The following is a 19,932-nucleotide window of genomic DNA, read 5'->3' on the forward strand; positions in this document are numbered from 1 at the left end:
TCGCGGCCATAATGAGCGTTGCATTTTTCCCCATTCAAAACTACACGAGTGACATGTCTTGGGTATTCTATAGTCTTTGGTTTGTGAGAAATGATTCACAGAGAAAAGCTGAAGGAAAATTCTGCAGTCAATCACGTGTATTATATTACACAGTCCTAATTATATGAACTTTGCTCATCCAGGAGAATGTTTGTTCTACGGAGATACTGAGACTTCAAAAAACCCACGATGGCTCTGATCTCTTACCCCGCCGGAGTGTTGAGTCTTCTAAAGATGGAGCCAAGCAGCCATATACCTCCAGATGAAACTGGGTTAATTAAATTACACTCAAAATATCACCTACAAACAGTTCCGTAATACATTTTGAGATCATTTCAGCCATTCTGTTCCCTGGAGGTGGAACGAATGATGAAAGATACATGATGGTCAGATCAAGGAGGTCAAAATTCCTGACACAAATATGTAAAAATAAGGATATACACAAATACATCCACTGGTTATATGTATTTCTCAGTTCCATGAATATCACATGGGGATAAGTCCAAAGACCATTAATAACTGATAAATTTGCTTCCACCAAAGCACCACCACATTATCAGTCCGTACACAAACTCGGCAGCCTTTTAAATCAAAACACTGAGTTCAGCCTTTGAAATACCTTCAACGCAATTACCAGAAAGCATTCATAATCCTATCAAAAGCAGACCTCCGTTCTTGAAAACGCTATGGAGCAATCTGTCAGGAAGGACTGTTCAGAAGTCCTCAGGGTCCTCCTGTCCTCAGGGTTCATTTCATTAAGACAAAACATGGGACTGCGCTGATGCAGCAGACTCATTTTAATACTTTTGTTTGTTCACGTGTTTCATTCGGCAGAGACCAGATGGCTTTTTTCTCTGCTCCTATCATTCAAATGCACAATAACATTAGAAGGAATAATACAGAAAACTAGAGGTGGGTTGAAAACAGATGGAAATGGGGAAAAAGGGACAGATGGATGCGTTACGTAAATCTTTGTTCACGGCAGTAGTTTTTTTTTCCCCTCAAATTTGTAACATCGCCTGTTTATACAGAACAGGCCAATTTGATCCTTCTTTTTGTTTTGTTTGAGTGCTGACTTATAACGCATCTTTCACAGATCATTTTCTGCCTCAATCCATTTGTAAAGAGTTTGAACATTTACTGTTCAAGATGATGGGAACATCAGTGAATCATGGTATTAGGCTCCCATATTTTGTTGTTTTTAATTTTTTGTAGTATTTTTCATCCTGTTTACTTTTTGCATGTGTGTACTCTTGTACTCTAGATAGACAAACAAATGAAAGCCCACACATACATCCATTTGGTTTTTTATCAGTGCTTACCTCACATATTGGAAAGCTCTTGTCTGAGAACCTGAACCGTAAACCTGAAAAAACGTGCAGGAGAAACAAACAGAATCACAATCAGTCATCAGAGCACATACAGCAAGCAAGAGAAGGAGCTACTACAAAATGATTAAAGAACAGTCAATCAATATGAAAAATTCATTTTTAAGGGTGACTTGTCACATGGGCTGATTTTTGCATTCAAATAAATGTTTACAAAAAACATTTTTACATGACATCATCTTAAAAAAAAAAAGTGAAAATATTTTAAATACATTAAAATATATTAAATTGTGTGCGTTTAAAATTCTAGCAATTCAATTAGCCATAAGGAAAAAAATATTCAAAAATTATTACTATTGTTTCTATTTTGTCAAAACTCGCAATTGACATAAACTTGCAATTGTGAATTAAGTCCAATTTTGAGGGGAAAAAGACTGATGTGTGCTTTTACATATTTTAAATATATTAAATTGTGTGCATTTCAAATTCTAGCAATTAAATTAGCCATAAAAAATCCCAAACTATTCATTTTATTTCTATATGGAAACCTGTTTCCGTCACTGAATAAAAAAAAAAAAAAGGTTATTGCGACTTTGTATCACACAATTCTTTTTTTCTCAGAATTATGATACAAACTCATAAATCCGAGTTATAAAGTCAGAATTGCAAGATATAAACTTGCAATTGCAATTCTGACTTTTTTCTTGCAAATGCGAATATGTATCTTGCAATTCTGACTTTTTTTTCTCCGAATTTTGAGTTATAAAGTCCAATTTGAGGGGAAAAAAAGGTTGATGTGTGCATTTAATATTCTAGCGATTAAATTAGCCATAAGAAGAAAAAATATATAATTTCCGGAAACCTGTTTCCGCCACTAAAAAAAAAAAATAAAAATAAATATTGCGACTTTATATCTCAGTTTTTTTTCTTAGAATTGTGAGATATAAAGTCCAATTTTGAGGGAAAAAAGACTGATGTGTGCATTTAAAATTCTAGCGAATAAATTAGCCATAAGGAAAAAAAAATCGCAAATTATTATTATCATTTCCATATGGGAACCCGTTTCTGCCACTTAAAACAAAAAAGAAAAATAAATAAAAACTAAAAATTATTGCAACTTTATATCTCACAATTCTGAGAAAAAAAGTCACATTTTGAGGTAAAAAAGACTGATGTGTGCATTTAAAATTCTAGCAAATAAATTAGCCATAAGGAAAAAAAATATTATTATCATTTCCATATGGAAACCTGTTTCCGCCACCTAATAAAAAAGGTTATAGCGACTTTTTATCTCACAGTTCGGACTTTTTTTCTTAGAATTGTGAGATACAAACTCGCAATTGCGAGTTATAAAGTCAGTACTGTGAGATATAAACTCGCAATTCTGAGAAATGAAGTCAAAATTGCGAGATATAAACTCTCAATTCTGAACTTTTTTCAGAATTGCATGATATAATCTCACAATGGTGAGACTATTAATCACAATTGCAAAGTCAAAACTCACAATTCTGACTTTTCCGCTAATGTGAGTATTTTGTTTATTTCTCACAAATCAGACTTAATAACTCCAATTGGTTTTAATAAAGTCAGAAAATATAAACATGCAATTTAAAGAAAAAAAGTCAGAATTGTGAGATAAAAAGTCACAATTACATTTTTATTCAGTGGCAGAAGTGGGCTTCCATATTTCCTTCCATATCTGTTTAATATAATACAACAAATAGTGTTAATAGAGTTTTTGTATGGATGCCCACTGTTAAAAACGGTTTGTATACAAAATTAAATAAATGGGATTTAATAATGAAATAAAAGTGTTTTATGGGAGTTTAAATTCACAAAACTACAAACTGAAGTAAACAATTTGTGTCTGTGGGAAGCTGAAAAGGTCAAAGCAGTAATTGAGAGTCAGGGGGTGCAATTAACACTGTATATGGTTCTTTATTTTAACGAGGTGAGTGGGTCTTACCGTAAGTGGCTCTCCCTGTAAAGCCTGCAGAATGAAATTACTGACCACTCGCCCATCATTCATGTGCATGCGAGACCCGAAGGTGTTGAAGATCCGAGCCACTCTCACCTCCACTCCTTCCTGTGAGACACAGACACATGCAAACCTTATTAACACCAAGAGTTCTGCTGCGAGTGTTAATTATTCAGTGAACATGCAGCAATGTTCAGTAAAGATATCGGGATTTTATGTAGCTGAAGCTTAAGATTTATTACTAGAGTTTCACTGATTATTTGTCTTGAAACTACTGCATTGATATATGAGATCCTTATTAAAAAAATTAAAAATCAGCAGAAGGGTAACAACTGGACTGAAAAATGAAAAATTTTAGAATGCATTAGTATTTGGTTTGTTTGCCCTTTTGCTTTATTGACAGCAGCACTTGGGTGTCACAAATATAAGTGGGCCGATCTGTTAACACACTCACATTAAGTATGAATGGCATTTGTGATTAACACAGTGACAGACAGCATCTTATTTCAAGCAAATGTGACATTAATCATCAAATTTCCTTGGCCCACCTGTCCAAACTGTGGAAAGTCTCGTATTAAAAGCATGTGGCCCACACACACACATATTTCAGAGGTGTTGGTCATTGATGGACAGCCTTTGTCAGCATAACAGAGGAAGACATGCAACTCTTTCATGCTTTTGGATCATGCAAATGCCAGTGCTTTTTGTATTTCTAGCATCTCATAATTTACTTTTGGCTGATAATACAGCTACAGTCTAAAAATCCTGGGTTAAATACAACCCAGCACTGGGTGAAATATGGACAATCCCAGTGACTGGGTTGTTTTGACCCAGCATATGAGTTAAAGGAACACTCCATTTTTTTGGAAATAGGCTCATTCTCCAACTCCCCCCGAGTTAATAAGTTGATTTTTACCGTTTTGAAATCCATTCAGCCGTTCTCCTGTTCTGGCGATATCACTTTTAGCATAGCTTAGCATAGATCATTGAATCCTATTAGACCAATAGCATAGTGTTCAAAAATGACCAACGAGTTTCGATATTTGTCCTATTTGAAACTTGACTCTTCTGTAGTTATATCGTGTACTAAGACCGGTAGAAAATGTAAAGCTGCCATTTTTCTAGGCCGATAAGATTAGGAACTACACTCCCATTCTGGAGTAATATTCAAGGACGTTTGCTGCCGTAATATGGCCGAAGCAGGCGCAGTAATATCACGCAGCACAACTCGACCAACTGCTTGCACAGGGAGTGTTCCTCATTGGAAATTACCTAGCTGGCAACTAATTTCATGTGCTGCGTGATATTACTGCACCTGCTGCATCCATGTTACGGTAGCAAACTTCCTTGACTATTACGCAGCAATGGGAGTGTAGTTCCTAATCTTATCGGCCTAGAAAATGGCAGCTTTACATTTTCTACCGGTCTTAGTACACGATATAACTACAGAAGAGTCAAGTTTTAAATAGGACAAATATCGAAACTGGTTGGTCATTTTTGAACGCGATGCTATTGGTCTAATAGGATTCAATGATCTATGCTAAGCTATGCTAAAAGTGATATCGCCAGATCAGGAGAACGGCTGAATGGATTTAAAAACGGTAAAACTCAAATTTATTAACATGGGGGGAGTTGATATGAGCCTATTTCCAAAAAAAAGTGGAGTGTTCCTTTAAATGTTTAAACCAACCTTCTGTGTAATTTTATTTAACTCAACTATTGTTTAAAAATGACTATGGTTGGCTTAAAATGATCCCAAAATAGGTTGTAAATTAAAAAACAGATGCATAATTACTAAAGGCATTAGCAATAAGCAAAAGGTGAACATTTACTAATAAGCAATTAAAAATATATATTTAACTATTATTTAATCAACTTATTAATAATTAACTAAAAGTTGAGTTAACCAAAAAAGTCACTGGGTTTGTCTATATTTTTTCAGCACTGGGTTGTTTTCATCTCAGCATTTGTAAAGTGTATGTTCATTTAATTAATGTGATTTAATGTGAGAATATTGGTAATATTTAACCATTACCCATCAACACCCTGGAAGTTAAAAGTTTACAATTTCAGGTAACATACAGCTTTAAGGACTACTACATCTGATAATGTGCACTCGAAGAAAAGTCTATACAAAATAGAGCCCAATGTATTGTGTTAATAAAAAGAAATTTTCCATATTGATTTTTCCACCGGTGTTTTATCCACATTTTGAATTGCACATTGTATTTTGTAGTATTTTAGGGTTGAAGGAAATGTCTTTTAACCTAAAGGAAAATACTGGTTATTTTCTGCCAAGACTTTATTGGCTGTTCTATGTTTTTTTTTTTTTTTCAGTTTGTTTTGTTACAGTGTAACATGCATTATCAAAAAAGGCCAAAAACTAGGAGAGTTTAAGAAGTTAGGAGTATCAAAATATGGCTTGTTTAATTTCCATAGAGCAGTGGCAGAAAGCGTATTAAAACTCATTAAGCAAATTTGCAGGCACACTAATACGCTGATAACTGCTACAATCCGCTTATTGAAATAAACCTTATTACTCGTTTAAATGCAAACCAATGACCAGGCAATACTATCACATTTACAAGACTTTTATTTATTTATTTATTTTTTTAATAAAATCAGGTTATCCCCTTGTAGTGGCATCACAACAAAATTGTTTGTGTATCTATTTAATTTATGTAGTCTTGTATGGACTTTTCTAATGTTTGCCGTTTCTAAAACTGTACCACTTCTTTTCAGCCTTAACAAGATGAGAACAGATGTGTATAATTTCTTGGGTCAAGTGAAATTTCCATGGTTACTGAACAGATGGAACATGATTCCAAGAAATACTAGTTGTTTACTTTTTACACATTAGCTTTATTTTTTTTTATAAAGGCTATGTTTAAATTACTGTTATGTGAATATGTTACACTTCAAAAATAATACATTATTTTATTATTATATCTGGAGCAGGAAACAAATGTCCACTAAGAAGATGAGCATTTTAAGAGTATTTTGACTTAAAATAAAACAGCTTACTTAGCTAGTATATGAGGGAAAAAGACAATATGAAAAGAGGAAACATTACAAATTAAACAACAGATCCATAAATGTAACATTGGACCACAAAACCAGTAATTAATTCTATTGATGTATGGTTTCTTGGGATAGGACAATATTTGGCTGAGATACAACTATTTTAAAATCTTGGAGGCTTGGAGAAAGAAAAAAAAAATCACCATTAAAATTGTCCAAATGAAGTTCTTAGCAATGCATATTACTAATCAAAAATTAGGTTTTGATATATTTATGGTAGGAAATTTACAAAATATCTTCATGGAACAATATCCTAATGATTTTTGGCATGAAAGAAAATTCTATATTTTGACCCATACAATGTATTTTTGGCTATTGCTGCAAATATACCTGTGCTACTTAAGACTGGTTTAGTGGTCCAGGATCACAAATATCCAAACTAATGGAATACCCTAAAACAATGTGCAGTTATGCATATTTGTTGTTGTATAAGTACACATCAAGATTTCTTTGGTGTTTTTGCCACCTGTCATGTGTACAAATATTTGTCATTCATAAACGCATTCAAACACGTAAACAGATGATGTGGTAGTAAACTATGACTTATGAGCAACTTATGCAGACTAACTTTTATTTGATTCTGTTTACAAGAGGCTATAAATAGAGGCCTAAAATTATTAGAAGACGCTGCTGACGTACATGAGGACTAACAAGTCACATCTAATTACTCTGACTCATGCCTGTTTTTAAAAGCCAGAAGACGACAATACAAATAAGTCTAAATTAATTAGACTTCAAAATATCTTCTTTTTCACTTCACAGAGAAAAAGTCATCAAGGTTTGGAACAACATGAGGGCAAATGATGAGTAACTGATAACAGATTTCAGAGTGAACATGATTACCGATTGCCGAACACGGTTTTTCGTGTTTTCCCCCCATGTATTTTGCCAGTTTTTTTCACCACTGCAGAAATTTAAATAGCCTATATTTGCTTTTTACAGTTTTGTCTTGCTTTTCAAAGAAAAAAAAAATCAATTACAAAACAACTATTTCAAAATATTCATTTAACACTGAACATTTTTAACATTCTAGTAGACATTACAGCCTACCAACACTAACTTTTAACTTAAAATTATAAGTTAATAAAATAATATTCTTTATATAAATGCTGCCTTGGTGAGTAAAGGGAAATGTTATAATACATGTATTAAGAGAGCTGTTGTAATGACTGTTATCATTATTTTTGTGTTACTTTATTTTATTTCACAGAACAACAGTAAAATTCCAATACTAACATTTATGAATGTTGACTTTTATTTTGGCGGAACCCCACAAGAAGACCTCAGTACTACTTAATGCTGAAAGCAGCAGATTTATGAATGATTCTCATCCTTGTGCTTTGGACTTTGAACCCTGGCTAATGAGCTTGTGCAGAGCTGTCAGAATAAATACAATTTGTGTGTGTATTAGACAACACAATGTTCTGTAGTTTATTTACTAATGGTTTAAGGCCATTTTCGCAATTTCAGTCATCACACAGTAAGCAGCAACAACCACCCCTTTCTCTTCTCATGGAAGACATGCGATGCGACACTAAACAGTCTCGTGTTGTCGGTGCTTGTAATGATTTTTGCGTCTTTCTCAGACAGTTTTAAATGCTTCCACACTGCCGACATGCTGCTGCATTAGTGCGCGCCTCTATTTGGTCGTGTCATGTCATGGTCATTTTTTTTCTTCCTTTTGCTTATTCGAAATAATTTGGCCGAAAATAGCAAAAAAAAAAAAAAGCTATTTCGGTGTTCAGCCAAATAATTTCAGTTGCCGAACATTCGGTGCATCCCTAACTGTAAGGTATGTTAATGTTAAAGGGTTAGTTAACCCAAAAATGAAAATTAGCCCATTATTTACTCACCCTCCAGGCATCCTAGGTGTGTATGACTTCCTTCTCTCAGACAAATCCAATCAGAGTTATATTACAAAATGTCCTGGCATTTCAATTTTTTTTTTTTTTTTAAGCTTTTTTTAAGAAAAATATCCATATTTAAAACATTATAATAATTTTAATCTAGCTCGCGCCAACTGGTCGCACACAGAAGCAGCTCTGGGCGAATGTAGTTGGACGTTGCCGGTGCGCATGTGCCACTTAGAAGTGACTAACACAAAGCGCCGTAGAGGATTCAAAACAAAATCACGAATTAGAAGTACAACGAAACAAGGATTTATATAAAAAAAAAATGTTAGAGGATTTCGATATGGTTTTCCTTTGCTAAAGTAATGAAACGCTGGTTTGTGCGAGACTCACCAGCGCATGTGTAACGCCGACGTCCTACGTCATCCGCGCAGAAGGGCTTCCGTGTACGACCAGTTGGCGCAAGCCAGATTAAAGTGATTCTTATGTTTTAAATATGGATATTTTTCTTAGAAAAAAGATTCACTACAGGAGGCCTTTATTTACCCCTTGGAGCCGTGTGAGGCACACTTTATTATGGATGGATGCACTTTATCGGGCTTGTTTTGGACTGATGAAGAGAAACACCCACTCATGCAATTCTAAAGCTTGGAAGTGCCAAGATAATTTTTAATATAACTCCGATTGGATTCGTCTGAAAAAAGGAAGTCATATACACCTAGGATGCCTGGAGGGTGAGTAAATAATGGGCAAGTTTTCATTTTTGGGTGAACTATCCCTTAAATAAAGTGATTAATGATATGGTGTCAATCTATCGTGATCATTTAATGGTGACCCTGAGGTAGTTGGGAGCCTCATGGGGCATCTCTGGGTCAAAAAACGTTGAAATAGCTCTAAAATACCCTAAGAACATGAAGTAACATCACTATTCTCCACATTGCTCCAAATTAGTAATTCCAATCAAAACTGGGCGATAAGGCCAAAAGACATGGCCACATCATTTTAAAAAATCAAATCAAAAGCAAGACCACAGGGAGGAAGCAAAGCAAAGAAAAAGTAAATGATTAAAGCTGCTTATTTATGTCTAAACAGCATCCCCATTCAATGAAACTGCAAATAAAATGATGTTTCCAAACATGCTTCTAAAAGACTCCTATAGACCCTTCGGCATCGCAGAGCCACAGTGTTGACATACTTCAGGGAATTTCAAATATGAATGGCTTACTGATATGATCTCTGCATAATAAAAAGAGACGGGACAAACTATTGCACATCTTTAATATCTATTTATATCATGCCACTGTTCCCTTAAGCAGTGCACAGTGCACAAACTACAAGAATGTCCATGTACTTAGAAAACTTTTAAGTGACCATCAAAATTAAATGATGTTTTATTATAAATTATTTATCTGTGAACTGAATTAATGGCTCTAATATGAGGCATCAAAATAAAATAATAATACTGCTTACAACTGGAAAATACTTTATATGATATCAGCTACATAAATCATTACAGACAGGCCGTGTCATGGAAAAACCTGTACTTGTGCCTGCATCAAACACTGGCCTTGAAACAATGTATGAGAGAAACTGGAAGCTTAACAGGGATGGTTGGATTTTAAGGTCCAGTAGTTCTATAATTAACTCTGTGGACAAGAATAAAAACAAGGAAACTCATGAATAGCATTATAAATGAAGGATGGCCAGCAAAAATGCCAGACTACATCACATAACGAGGACAAAACAAGGACAGCCTACTTAAGTGGCCTTTTTAGCAAAGAAAAGCACTCCCCTGATTGCAAGCCTATCATGTGATTACACAACAATGTGTGTGAGCGCGGCACAATTTAGTTGCAATGACAAGGCTGTGTGTTACCGTTTTTACCACGGGTAAGAGAGAACGCTTAAAGCAAGTATGTGATGCACGTACAAAAAATATTAGGTAACTTGAGTAACCTTGGTTGTCTGATGACATTCAAACCAAAATGTGCAAACCTTAGAAATTAAACAAATAAATGAATAAAATCAGTAGGCTGTGCACATGTACAACCACAAACCAAGTTCAAGAATCATTTCCTGATCTCAGGCCCAGTTTATGCACTCTTATGAAATTGTTCCATTTATTTAGGCAAATAGGCAAAAAATGTAATTAGGAAAATTCACTAACAGTCAAAAGTTTTTGAGCACTAAGATTTTGATTTTGAGCCTCTTCTGCTCACCAAGCCTGCATTTATTTGATCCAAAGTACAGCAAAACCAGTCAAATTTGGAAATATTTGTACTATTTCTATTTGAATACATTTTATTTTAAAATGTAATTTATTTCTGTGATTTTAAAGCTGAATTTTTAGCTTGATTACTCCAGTCACATGATCCTTCAGAAATCTTTCTAATATTCCAATGTGCTGCTCAAACATTTATTATTATGATATTGAAAACTGCTGAGTAAAATTTTCATGTTTCTTTGATGAATAGAAAGTTCAGAATGTATCTGAAATAGAAATATTCTGTAACATTATAAATGCATTTATCATCACTTTTTATCAATTTAAAGTGTCCTTGTTAAAAAAAAACAAAAATAAAAAAAAGTATTAATTTCTATAACTTCTTTCCCCCCTGTAAAGAATGGCATAGTGTAAAATGTTACAAAAGCTGTTTTTATTTCAGATAAATGGTGATCTTTGGATCTTTCTATCAATCAAAGAATCCTGAAACAAATTACTTTACTGTTTTAAATATTGATAATAATCATAATAATAAATGTCTCTTGAACAGTAAATCAGCATATTAGAATGATTTCTGAAGGATCATGTCTGAGTGATGATGCTGAAAATGTAATATTTGATCACAGGAATAAGACATTTTAAGGCGAGACACTGCAGGTTCATAAGGAAAAAAAATATACAAAACATAATAGTTATTTCCTTACCCAGTTGATTAATTACATTGATAATTGCAAATATCTGTATTACACGTTTTCTAAAATGTTAGGTTTAAATATGCAAATGAGGCATTATTTAATGAAATATGCTCTAATTTGCATACATTTCTACTACAAAAATCTAAACACTGAATGAAGTCAGTTTCAAAACTCCTGTTTAATATTTTTGACATTACAGTCAAATGTTTTCACAGAAGGGAATTTTGGGTATCTCATTTTGTCACTCCATAATTCAGAAAATACAAGCAAATAATATATGAACAAATCCCTCTGTAAAAACCTTCAGGATATAGACAGGAATAAAAATATAAAGTTTTGTGTGTGTAAGTGCTACTGAAGTGGAGATTTATGGCTCAGTGTAGAAGAAAAAAAGACTAATTAAAAAAAAATAGCCTTTAAAAATATATATTGTAATTGAAATCTATTGACACAAATAGATAAAGTGCTATAAAAAAACGCTTAACAGTCTCTTTTGGATGCTTTCTTTCCACTAGTCTGAGAAAAAAAAAAAAAAAAAAACACAACACTTTGAGAAAGACCAAAAAGCCCAAAATCTCAAAACTGCGTTTTTCAAAAACTTTTCAAAAACTTTAAACTGGTAGTATATAAAGAATAGACCCACTCACATTAAAGACTGTAAAATCTCATTAAAGTGTGTGGTGAAGCTCATCACATTTCAAACTAATAACGACACCTTCGAAATAGCCTGGGCAAAAATGTAAGGAATAAAAGTTTGCAGCATGAGAGCATGCAAGAGAGCTGTCTTCAGAGAAAGAGGCTTAAAATCAATGCTTTCCATTAGTTCAAATGGGGACTGAGAAATCATTTTCAGAGCAATGATGGGTCTCAAAAATGCCAGAAAGCTGCAATTCAGGCTGAGCAAACAGCCTCCTGATGCCTGAGGTGAAAGTAGACAGACAGAGCTGACTTACAGCCAATGCCAGAGGCATAATGCCCAACAGATGAAGGAAGCTCATAAAGGAAATTGCTCGATGAGTGCAGGTGATATAAGGGAATGGACAGACAGCAAAGGGGATTGAAGTGGACTAATTAAAGGGGTCATGAACTGAGAAATCAAATATTCCCTTGATTATTTGACATATAAGAGGTCATAGTACACTGTAAAAAATTTGCTGTAGTTCTGCAGCTGGTTGCCAGTAACTTACTGCAGATTTTTAATTTATGTTATTTACTGGCAACAGTTTGTTCAAAGTTAAATGAACATTAAACATTAACAAGTCTTTGTCTTTACAGAATAAAACTATAAAATAACAACCTACTGCAAAGCATTCTGGGAACCAGAAACCTTCATCAACCTTTTTCTGTTTTTTTCCTTCAGATTTTGGTTCCCAGAATGCTTTGCATGAGGCTGTTATTTTAGTTTTATTCTGTAAAGATAAAGACTTGTTAATGTTAATGTTCAATTAACTTTGAACAAACTGTTGCCAGTAAATAGCATAAATTTAAATCTACAGTAAGTTACTGGCAACCAGCTGCCAGTAATACTGTAATTTCTACAGATTTTGTTTACAGTGTACTATAAAAACATCCTGTAAGTATCAGAATTCAAAACCTTCTTGTTAATCTAAAAACAGGCTTATATTGAAGCCAATCTGGAAAAACGACAGATTGTGAAATGTGCCACTATGATGTAATAGTGCAGCTAAACATAAGAAGGTCAATGCCTTTAAATAATGAGAAAGGCAAATGCAGGTGTATGCAAAAACCAAATGATAAATGTGGCTCAGAAGACAACAAGTGTGCTGTGCAGTGCCAAGTTGTGGAAAAATACAGCCTTTGCATTGCCTTCCTTCTGATCTCAACATTAAGAGAGAATAGATCAGGTTAGACCACATCAGTAAGAACTTGGTCCTTTGTTCACTTAATTTCACCATGCAAACATGGCAAAATTCTCCACAGGATTTCAAAAATCTTGAAACTAAAAGACGACGCTGTGCTGACTATATTGGATCTGACAGTAATGTCACAACAAAAGTGTTTTCAAGTCATTTTATATATATATATACTGAGTATTTATGGATCCATCTATGAAGGATCTAGGCTGTCAAACATACCCATGTTATCGCTAATCATAGCAGGGGGCATTTACTTTTGAGTCTACAATCCGTCATGCCTATTCAAACAGAGCGTTCTGATGAGGGGGGTTAAAAAAATCAGGGCAGAAAATAGCCTATAACTTCTAAATTAGGATATTTTTTGATGTAAAAATCTTGATAATGTTGAGTAGACCTCAGAGAACAGTACAAAATAATAAAAAAGGAAGTTCATGACCCTTTTATTAAGGGTGTTTCTAACATTCTAAAAGTAGAGATTTTACCTGTAAATGTAACTTCTTCAATCACAAAAGAGTAATAATATGAGGGCAGAGGATAACAGAGTCTGTCCAGAGTCAGAAAGCAAAGCACAATCAGATAAAGAGGAAAGTCAATTGCTATGGATGGAAGGAAGTGCATGAATGGAAGAGTAAATCTAATTGAACATCAATGAATGCAGGGGACTGATGAAGCACCTCCATCTCCATCTCAGACACAGAGATTAGCACGGGTGAGAGGAGGATGGACTGATAAACATGAAAAAAGGAGAGCCCTATTGTGCACAAAAGCCCAAAAAAGAAATGAGATAATGAAAAAACAAGGTGAGGGAGTGGGACAGAAGAGAGAACGGGCCATTTCTAGGTCCTGGATTTGATGATTTTCATTACTAACCTAATGGAAAGCAAAGGTTAATGGAAGTACAGCCTTTAATCTCACTATCTTGCCACATTACAACAGCCCCATGCTGTCATAAAACATGCATATACACCTGGCTTCATAGGGATAGCTCACCCAAAATGAAAACTGACCACAGGATATTTTGGTAACCAAACCATTTTGGTGAAAACTGACTCACTGTATGGAAAAACAAAACACTTTAAGACTCAAAATATCTTCTTTTGTGTTCTGCAGCCAAAAGAAAGTCATACAGGTTTGGCAAAAGGGTGAATTAATGATGACTGAATTTTCATTTTCGGGTAGACTATGCCGTTAGGCCGTGTTTTATGCAAAACAAAAATGCTCAAAACTGGCATATTATCCTCAACCTGCATAAAAGGTAGCAAACAGGAAAAAAAAAAAAAAATTCTTCTGAACAAACAAAAAGACAGCCTTTATCTTTTTGAAATGTCACTGAATTTCATTTTAAAAGGACATGCCAGATGCCACAAGTCACTGATGATATTTTTCATGTGATGACACATAGAGCGACAATGTATGTATTGGAGGAACAGTGAATATGATAAAGACAATCTGAGAGTGACACTGAGTGAAGAAAAACAGATAAAACCAGCCGCACAAAGGCTGGTGCCAATCAATCATATTACAGCGTTTAACAAAAAAAGGTGTTACATAGAACCAAAGAGACAGATAATTATTGTGATCTTGCCTGTATGTCAACCAAACAGAGCGCAAAAATGATCAAGGTGCTTAACAGGTGGTCAAAAAAAAATTTTTGTTTTGTTTTGACAAAATGTTGTCATTATATCTAATGGAAGTAAAATACTGACAAATGTTTTTGAAGCAAAACAGGGTGCTGTATAGCACAAACTGAAATAAAAAGCATCGTATTAACAGTGCTTGCATTTTAAGGTTGTGCAATTCAACATGGGTGGATATTTAGGCTGTGAATTTTTCAAGTGGAAACATAAAATATCATTTGTAAAATTTTCAATGTTAATAATACAGATTATTTTAAAATACGACTTTCACTATTGCATTGTTTACAATTTCAATATTAAATATTCATATTATTTTAAAATACAAATTTAACAATTGCAGTGTTCAAAATTTTAATACTAAATAATTTCAATACAACCTTTGATACTTGACAGGACATTTCGGTGCGTTTTATTTCGCTTCCAAAAATTCACTAATTCAAATTCGGCAAGCAATTCGATGCTACACATCCGGGTATGGCAGGAAGAGCAATTGAGCATCGATACAAAATCGACGCCTGTTGCTTTCCGCTTCACCAGCAGGTGGTGAAAGCGAGTCTTGCTGAGACCATTGCAACAGGTAGAACTTCAAACCAGTGGCGCCCCCAAGGGGGACACCCCTAAATTGACACTGGCCCCCCATTGGCACCTCCAACCAGAAAGAGTGGAGTTTTTTAGAATAATAATAATATTTATTAAATTAACACGGACATTGACAAAACACAGCATTAAAAGTAAATATAATAAACGTGTATGATGTGTAGGCTACGCTCTAAACCCCTCCCCCTCTTTACATGAGTTGCAGCGACTTCCCGCACTCACACAAGCGCAGCCGCACCGCGAAGCATGCATAAATAGTTCAGTTTTGTATGTAATGGCAAAGTGATTATATTTTGTTTCGTTATTATATTAATTTAATTTAGAAAAGCGTTTGGGAGCATTTTTTTATTCGTTAAATCTAAGTTTTTGATTTTCAAACGACCAGCGAGTCGATCATAGCCTATGTTTGATCAATTTAGCCTTCTCAAATAATCACGACTTGCATGAAATAAAATCTATAGATAGTAAACAGTTTAAAGGTTTAACCTATATAAATGTACGCTGTTAGACCCATATCCAATCGTTTGTGCGCAAAGTGAAAGCTAAAGCGGGCTTACAGGACTTGGAGGCGCCAGCGCGATCACTTGCACTGAAAACAATTTAAAATACGGCATCATTTTTGCTCATAAAGGTAAGCGTAATATATGATTCGGAGCTGTAAAGGGGCTACGTTTATTTGTGTGCACTCACAATATCAACAAAACTTTGTGACTTTATATAAAGAAAAGAAAACATAGAGGATGCGCTTCTGCCGTCTTGGTCTTGAACAGGAGCGTTTCACAATGATGAACCGAAACCGAAAGCAAAATCTTTTATTAGGCTATGAAATCCTTGTAGACGCAATTCTCTACAAAGGCGAGTCCGAGGAAATGGCGTGTCAGGATCGTCAGCTTTATTTTTTAAAAATATTTTGTTACTATTTCCCTCCGCACATTCATGGTAATTACTTTTGCCGGTGCTTTGTGGCAAGCTTTAGGCTATTGCGTGCGCATGATCGCGCAACTCTTCAAACTGCGCTGAAGGCACGCTCGCTGCTGCCCGTGGCGCTCGTGCTGCACTTGTATTAAGCTTGTGTGTATTTTGATGAATATGCTGATTAAACATCTATGCTTTCTTGTTTATTTTTAAACATTTGAAATGAATTTGCACTCCAAATAAACATGAGGCTACTTGCAGTTGAATTGCAAAGCGACTTTTTTTCTATTTTGCTCTGTACAGAGAATAGTAATACTGAAGTTCTAAAGCCTATAACTTTATATGCTACCAGAAATAACGGTAAAGCAAAAAATTATTGTCTTCAATTAGATTTAGGCATGCAAAATTTTTTTGCATTGTGCCACCCTAGCATTTTTACTGGCCTCTTTCGGCCACCCTATGAAAAAAATCCTGGAGGCGCCACTGGTGTAGCCTCGTTCTACCTGTTGCAATGGTCTCAGCAAGACTCGCTTTCACCACCTGCTGGTGAAGCGGAAAGCAACAGGTGTCGATTTTGTATCGATGCTCAATTGCTCTTCCTGCCATACCCGGATGTGTAGTATCGAATTGCTTGGCGAATTTGAATCAGTGAATTTTTGGAAGCGAAATAATACGCACCGAAATGTCCTGTCAAGTATCAAAGGTTGTATTGAAATTATTTAGTATTAAAATTTTGAACACTGCAATTGTTAAATTTGTATTTTAAAATAATATTAATATTTAATATTGAAATTGTAAACAATGCAATAGTGAAAGTATTTTAAAATAATCTGTATTATTAACATTGAACATTTTACAAATGAAATTTTATGTTTCCACTTGAAAAATTCACAGCCTAAATATCCACCCATGTTGAATTGCACAACCTTAAAATGCAAGCACTGTTAATACGATGCATTTTATTTCAGTTAGTGCTATACAGCACCCTGTTTGGCTTCAAAAACATTTGTCAGTATTTTACTTCCATATAATTACTACCAAAAAGCCACTAAAAGTGAAAAACAGGTAGTATTTTTAACTTGACATCTAATGCAATAACTGATGACATAAAACTATTTATCACAAAAATGCATCTGTCAAAAGTCCATTGTATTTGGTATCCTAAAGGGATAGTTCACCCAAAAATTAAGATTACCCCATCATTTACTCACCCTCAAGCCATCCTAGGTGTATATGACTTTCTTCTTCAGATGAATTTAATCAGAGCTATATTTAAAACGTCCTCGCTCTTCCAAGCTTTATTATGGCAGTGAATGGTTGTTAAAGGGGTCATTGGTATTTTTTTAATCTTTAAAAGTAATATTTTAAGTCATTCTCAGCTTCTTGTCGGTGGGACGACACACAAACAGAGGCTGCTCCCACGATAGTTGATTGACATGAGCACCTTACCTTAGACCCGCCCCCACTGAGCTAAAACTCCGATCTCCATTGTGTCGACTCAGGTGCAGGGGAAAACAAGAATGTCTCCGATTGAGCGATTGAGGTGTTCTGTTGTTGGATGTAATAATGAACACAGCAGTCGTCATTTACTCCCAACATCTGAGCCGCTGAAGATGCAGAGGATAACGTTACTTTCGTTTTTAAAAGGAAAGCGCCGATCCCCCATCTACATATGCGTCTATGTTCGTGCGAATCATTCGTGATGTAGCTTCACCCACAGCAGAAGTTAGTATAAGGGTTTTTTTATGCATCTTTGCAAATGGCCTTTCTTAAAAATGTGCTTGTTGGCAAGTTTCGCCGCTAAACACGGCTAAATGCGGCTAAAGTAAACATTACGGCTCATAATCCCACAGCAGAGAGGGGCGGGGCGAGCAGAGCTCATTTGCATTTAAAGGAACATGCTAGGGCTGGGCGATATATCGATATTAAAAATATATCGATATATTTTTAAACGAGATATGAAATTTGACCATATCGCATATATCGATATAGGCTGCGTAGTTCAAACTGCGCTGTGAGCCTTGCTCCAGCAAACTGCTTTAACCCGGAGCTCTCAGCACTACTTCGCGCGCCCCTGGCCACGCCCCTCCTCTTTCAGGCACAGAGAGGGGAGGGGCTGGACTCTGGAGCAGACACTCCGCCGGCACTCTTCAACAAACATGGAGGAAGCAACAACATCTGCTGAGCATGCGGAGAAATTGGTTGGTAAACGAAAAAGTAGCGGCTCAGTAATATGGAGATGGTTCGGATTCAAAGTATCTGATGAGAAACAAAACCATGTCATATGTAGGGAGTGCCATAAAGAAGTTACAGCCAGGGGTGGAAGCACTACAAATCTTTTTCACCATCTAAAACAGTGGCACAAACTGCAGTATGAAGAGTGTGTGAAACTGCGCGCTGCCGAGGCCCCAGCTGCAAGCCAACCGCAACCCGCAAAAGCTCCAGCCCCGACACAAAGCTCCCTTCAAGCTTCATTTTCCCGCGGTGTACCGTACGAAAAGAAAAGTGACAAGTGGTGCACTATAACTAAAGCGGTCACTTATCACATCGCTAAAGATATGGTCCCTGTTGCAACTGTGGAACAAGTCGAAAACTGAGTAAACTGAGCACTTTATTTTGTTCTGTCTTTATATATAAACCCTGCCCTTACTAGGGTTTGTCATTTAATTATTTTATAATATTTGTTATACAGTATTTATCTTTACATTTTATTGTTCTTTGAACAGCTGAGTATTGTTTCATCCGGCCAGTTTAAATAAAACTACTTGTGAAATGTCATATTTGGGTTTGACTGTGACTAAACAATTGCTCTCACTTTGTGATAAAAATATCGGGATATATATCGTATATCGATATTCAGCCTAAATATATCGGGATATGACTTTTGGTCCATATCGCCCAGCCCTAGAACATGCCATAGAATAAGTAGATTTTTTGGAGAGCTGATTTTGACAAGGTAAAAGGGTGTTTTTTTACACTACTATTGATACATTACTATTTTTAACCAAAGTATATTATAGACTTTTCATTAAGACCCTAAAGAATCATATAAAATTGTGGAAAATGGGCATCCGATGACCCCTTTAAGATTCTGAAGTCCAATGAAGTGCATCCATCCATCATAAAAAGTACTCCACACGGCTCTGGGGGTTAATAAAGGACTTCTAAAGCGAAATATATGTGTTTGTGTATAAATATCCATATTTAGAAGAAGAAGCTAAAGATTACGATTTGTAAAGTTTTAAATATGGATATTTTTCTTACAGAAACGCATCAAATAATTTCAGAAAGTCTTTATTAACCCCCCTGGAGCCGTGTGGAGCACTTTTTATGATGGGTGGATGCACCTTATTTTGCTTCCAAAATCTCAACAGCTATTCACTGCCATTATAAAGCTTGGAAGAGCCAGGACATTTTTAATATAACTCTGACTGTTTTCGTCTGAACATATACACCTAGGATGGTTTGAGGGTGAGTTAATCATGGGGTATTTTTTATTTTTGGGTATATCTTTTTACATGACAACAAAATATATATATACAAAAAAAAAACACTTTCTGATTATCTAACGATCTCTGGAAATGATCTTGCACTGTACCACAGAACATAATCTTAATCTGTATAAACCTTAATCTTTATACATTTGGAAAAAAATAAGAAAACACATTTATTGGTGAATCTGTTCATAGATTTCACACACAAATTTGTGCA

At 35.1% G+C, this 19,932-nt stretch overlaps 1 protein-coding gene across 1 annotated transcript in view; it reads right to left on the bottom strand.

Moving 5' to 3' along the window:
* uxs1 (UDP-glucuronate decarboxylase 1) overlaps window positions 1-19,932 on the bottom strand; it is a 92,759-nt gene that overhangs the window by 14,942 nt on the left and 57,885 nt on the right. Inside the window, exons 10-11 of the mRNA XM_073845464.1 lie at window positions 3,334-3,453; window positions 1,362-1,405 (exon numbers count right to left, since the gene is read on the bottom strand). Coding sequence (XP_073701565.1) covers window positions 1,362-1,405; window positions 3,334-3,453 — 164 coding nt within the window. The remainder of the gene's footprint in view (window positions 1-1,361; window positions 1,406-3,333; window positions 3,454-19,932) is intronic.

Source organism: Garra rufa, chromosome 8 (assembly GCF_049309525.1).
Source record: "Garra rufa chromosome 8, GarRuf1.0, whole genome shotgun sequence".
Lineage (NCBI taxonomy): Eukaryota > Metazoa > Chordata > Actinopteri > Cypriniformes > Cyprinidae > Garra > Garra rufa.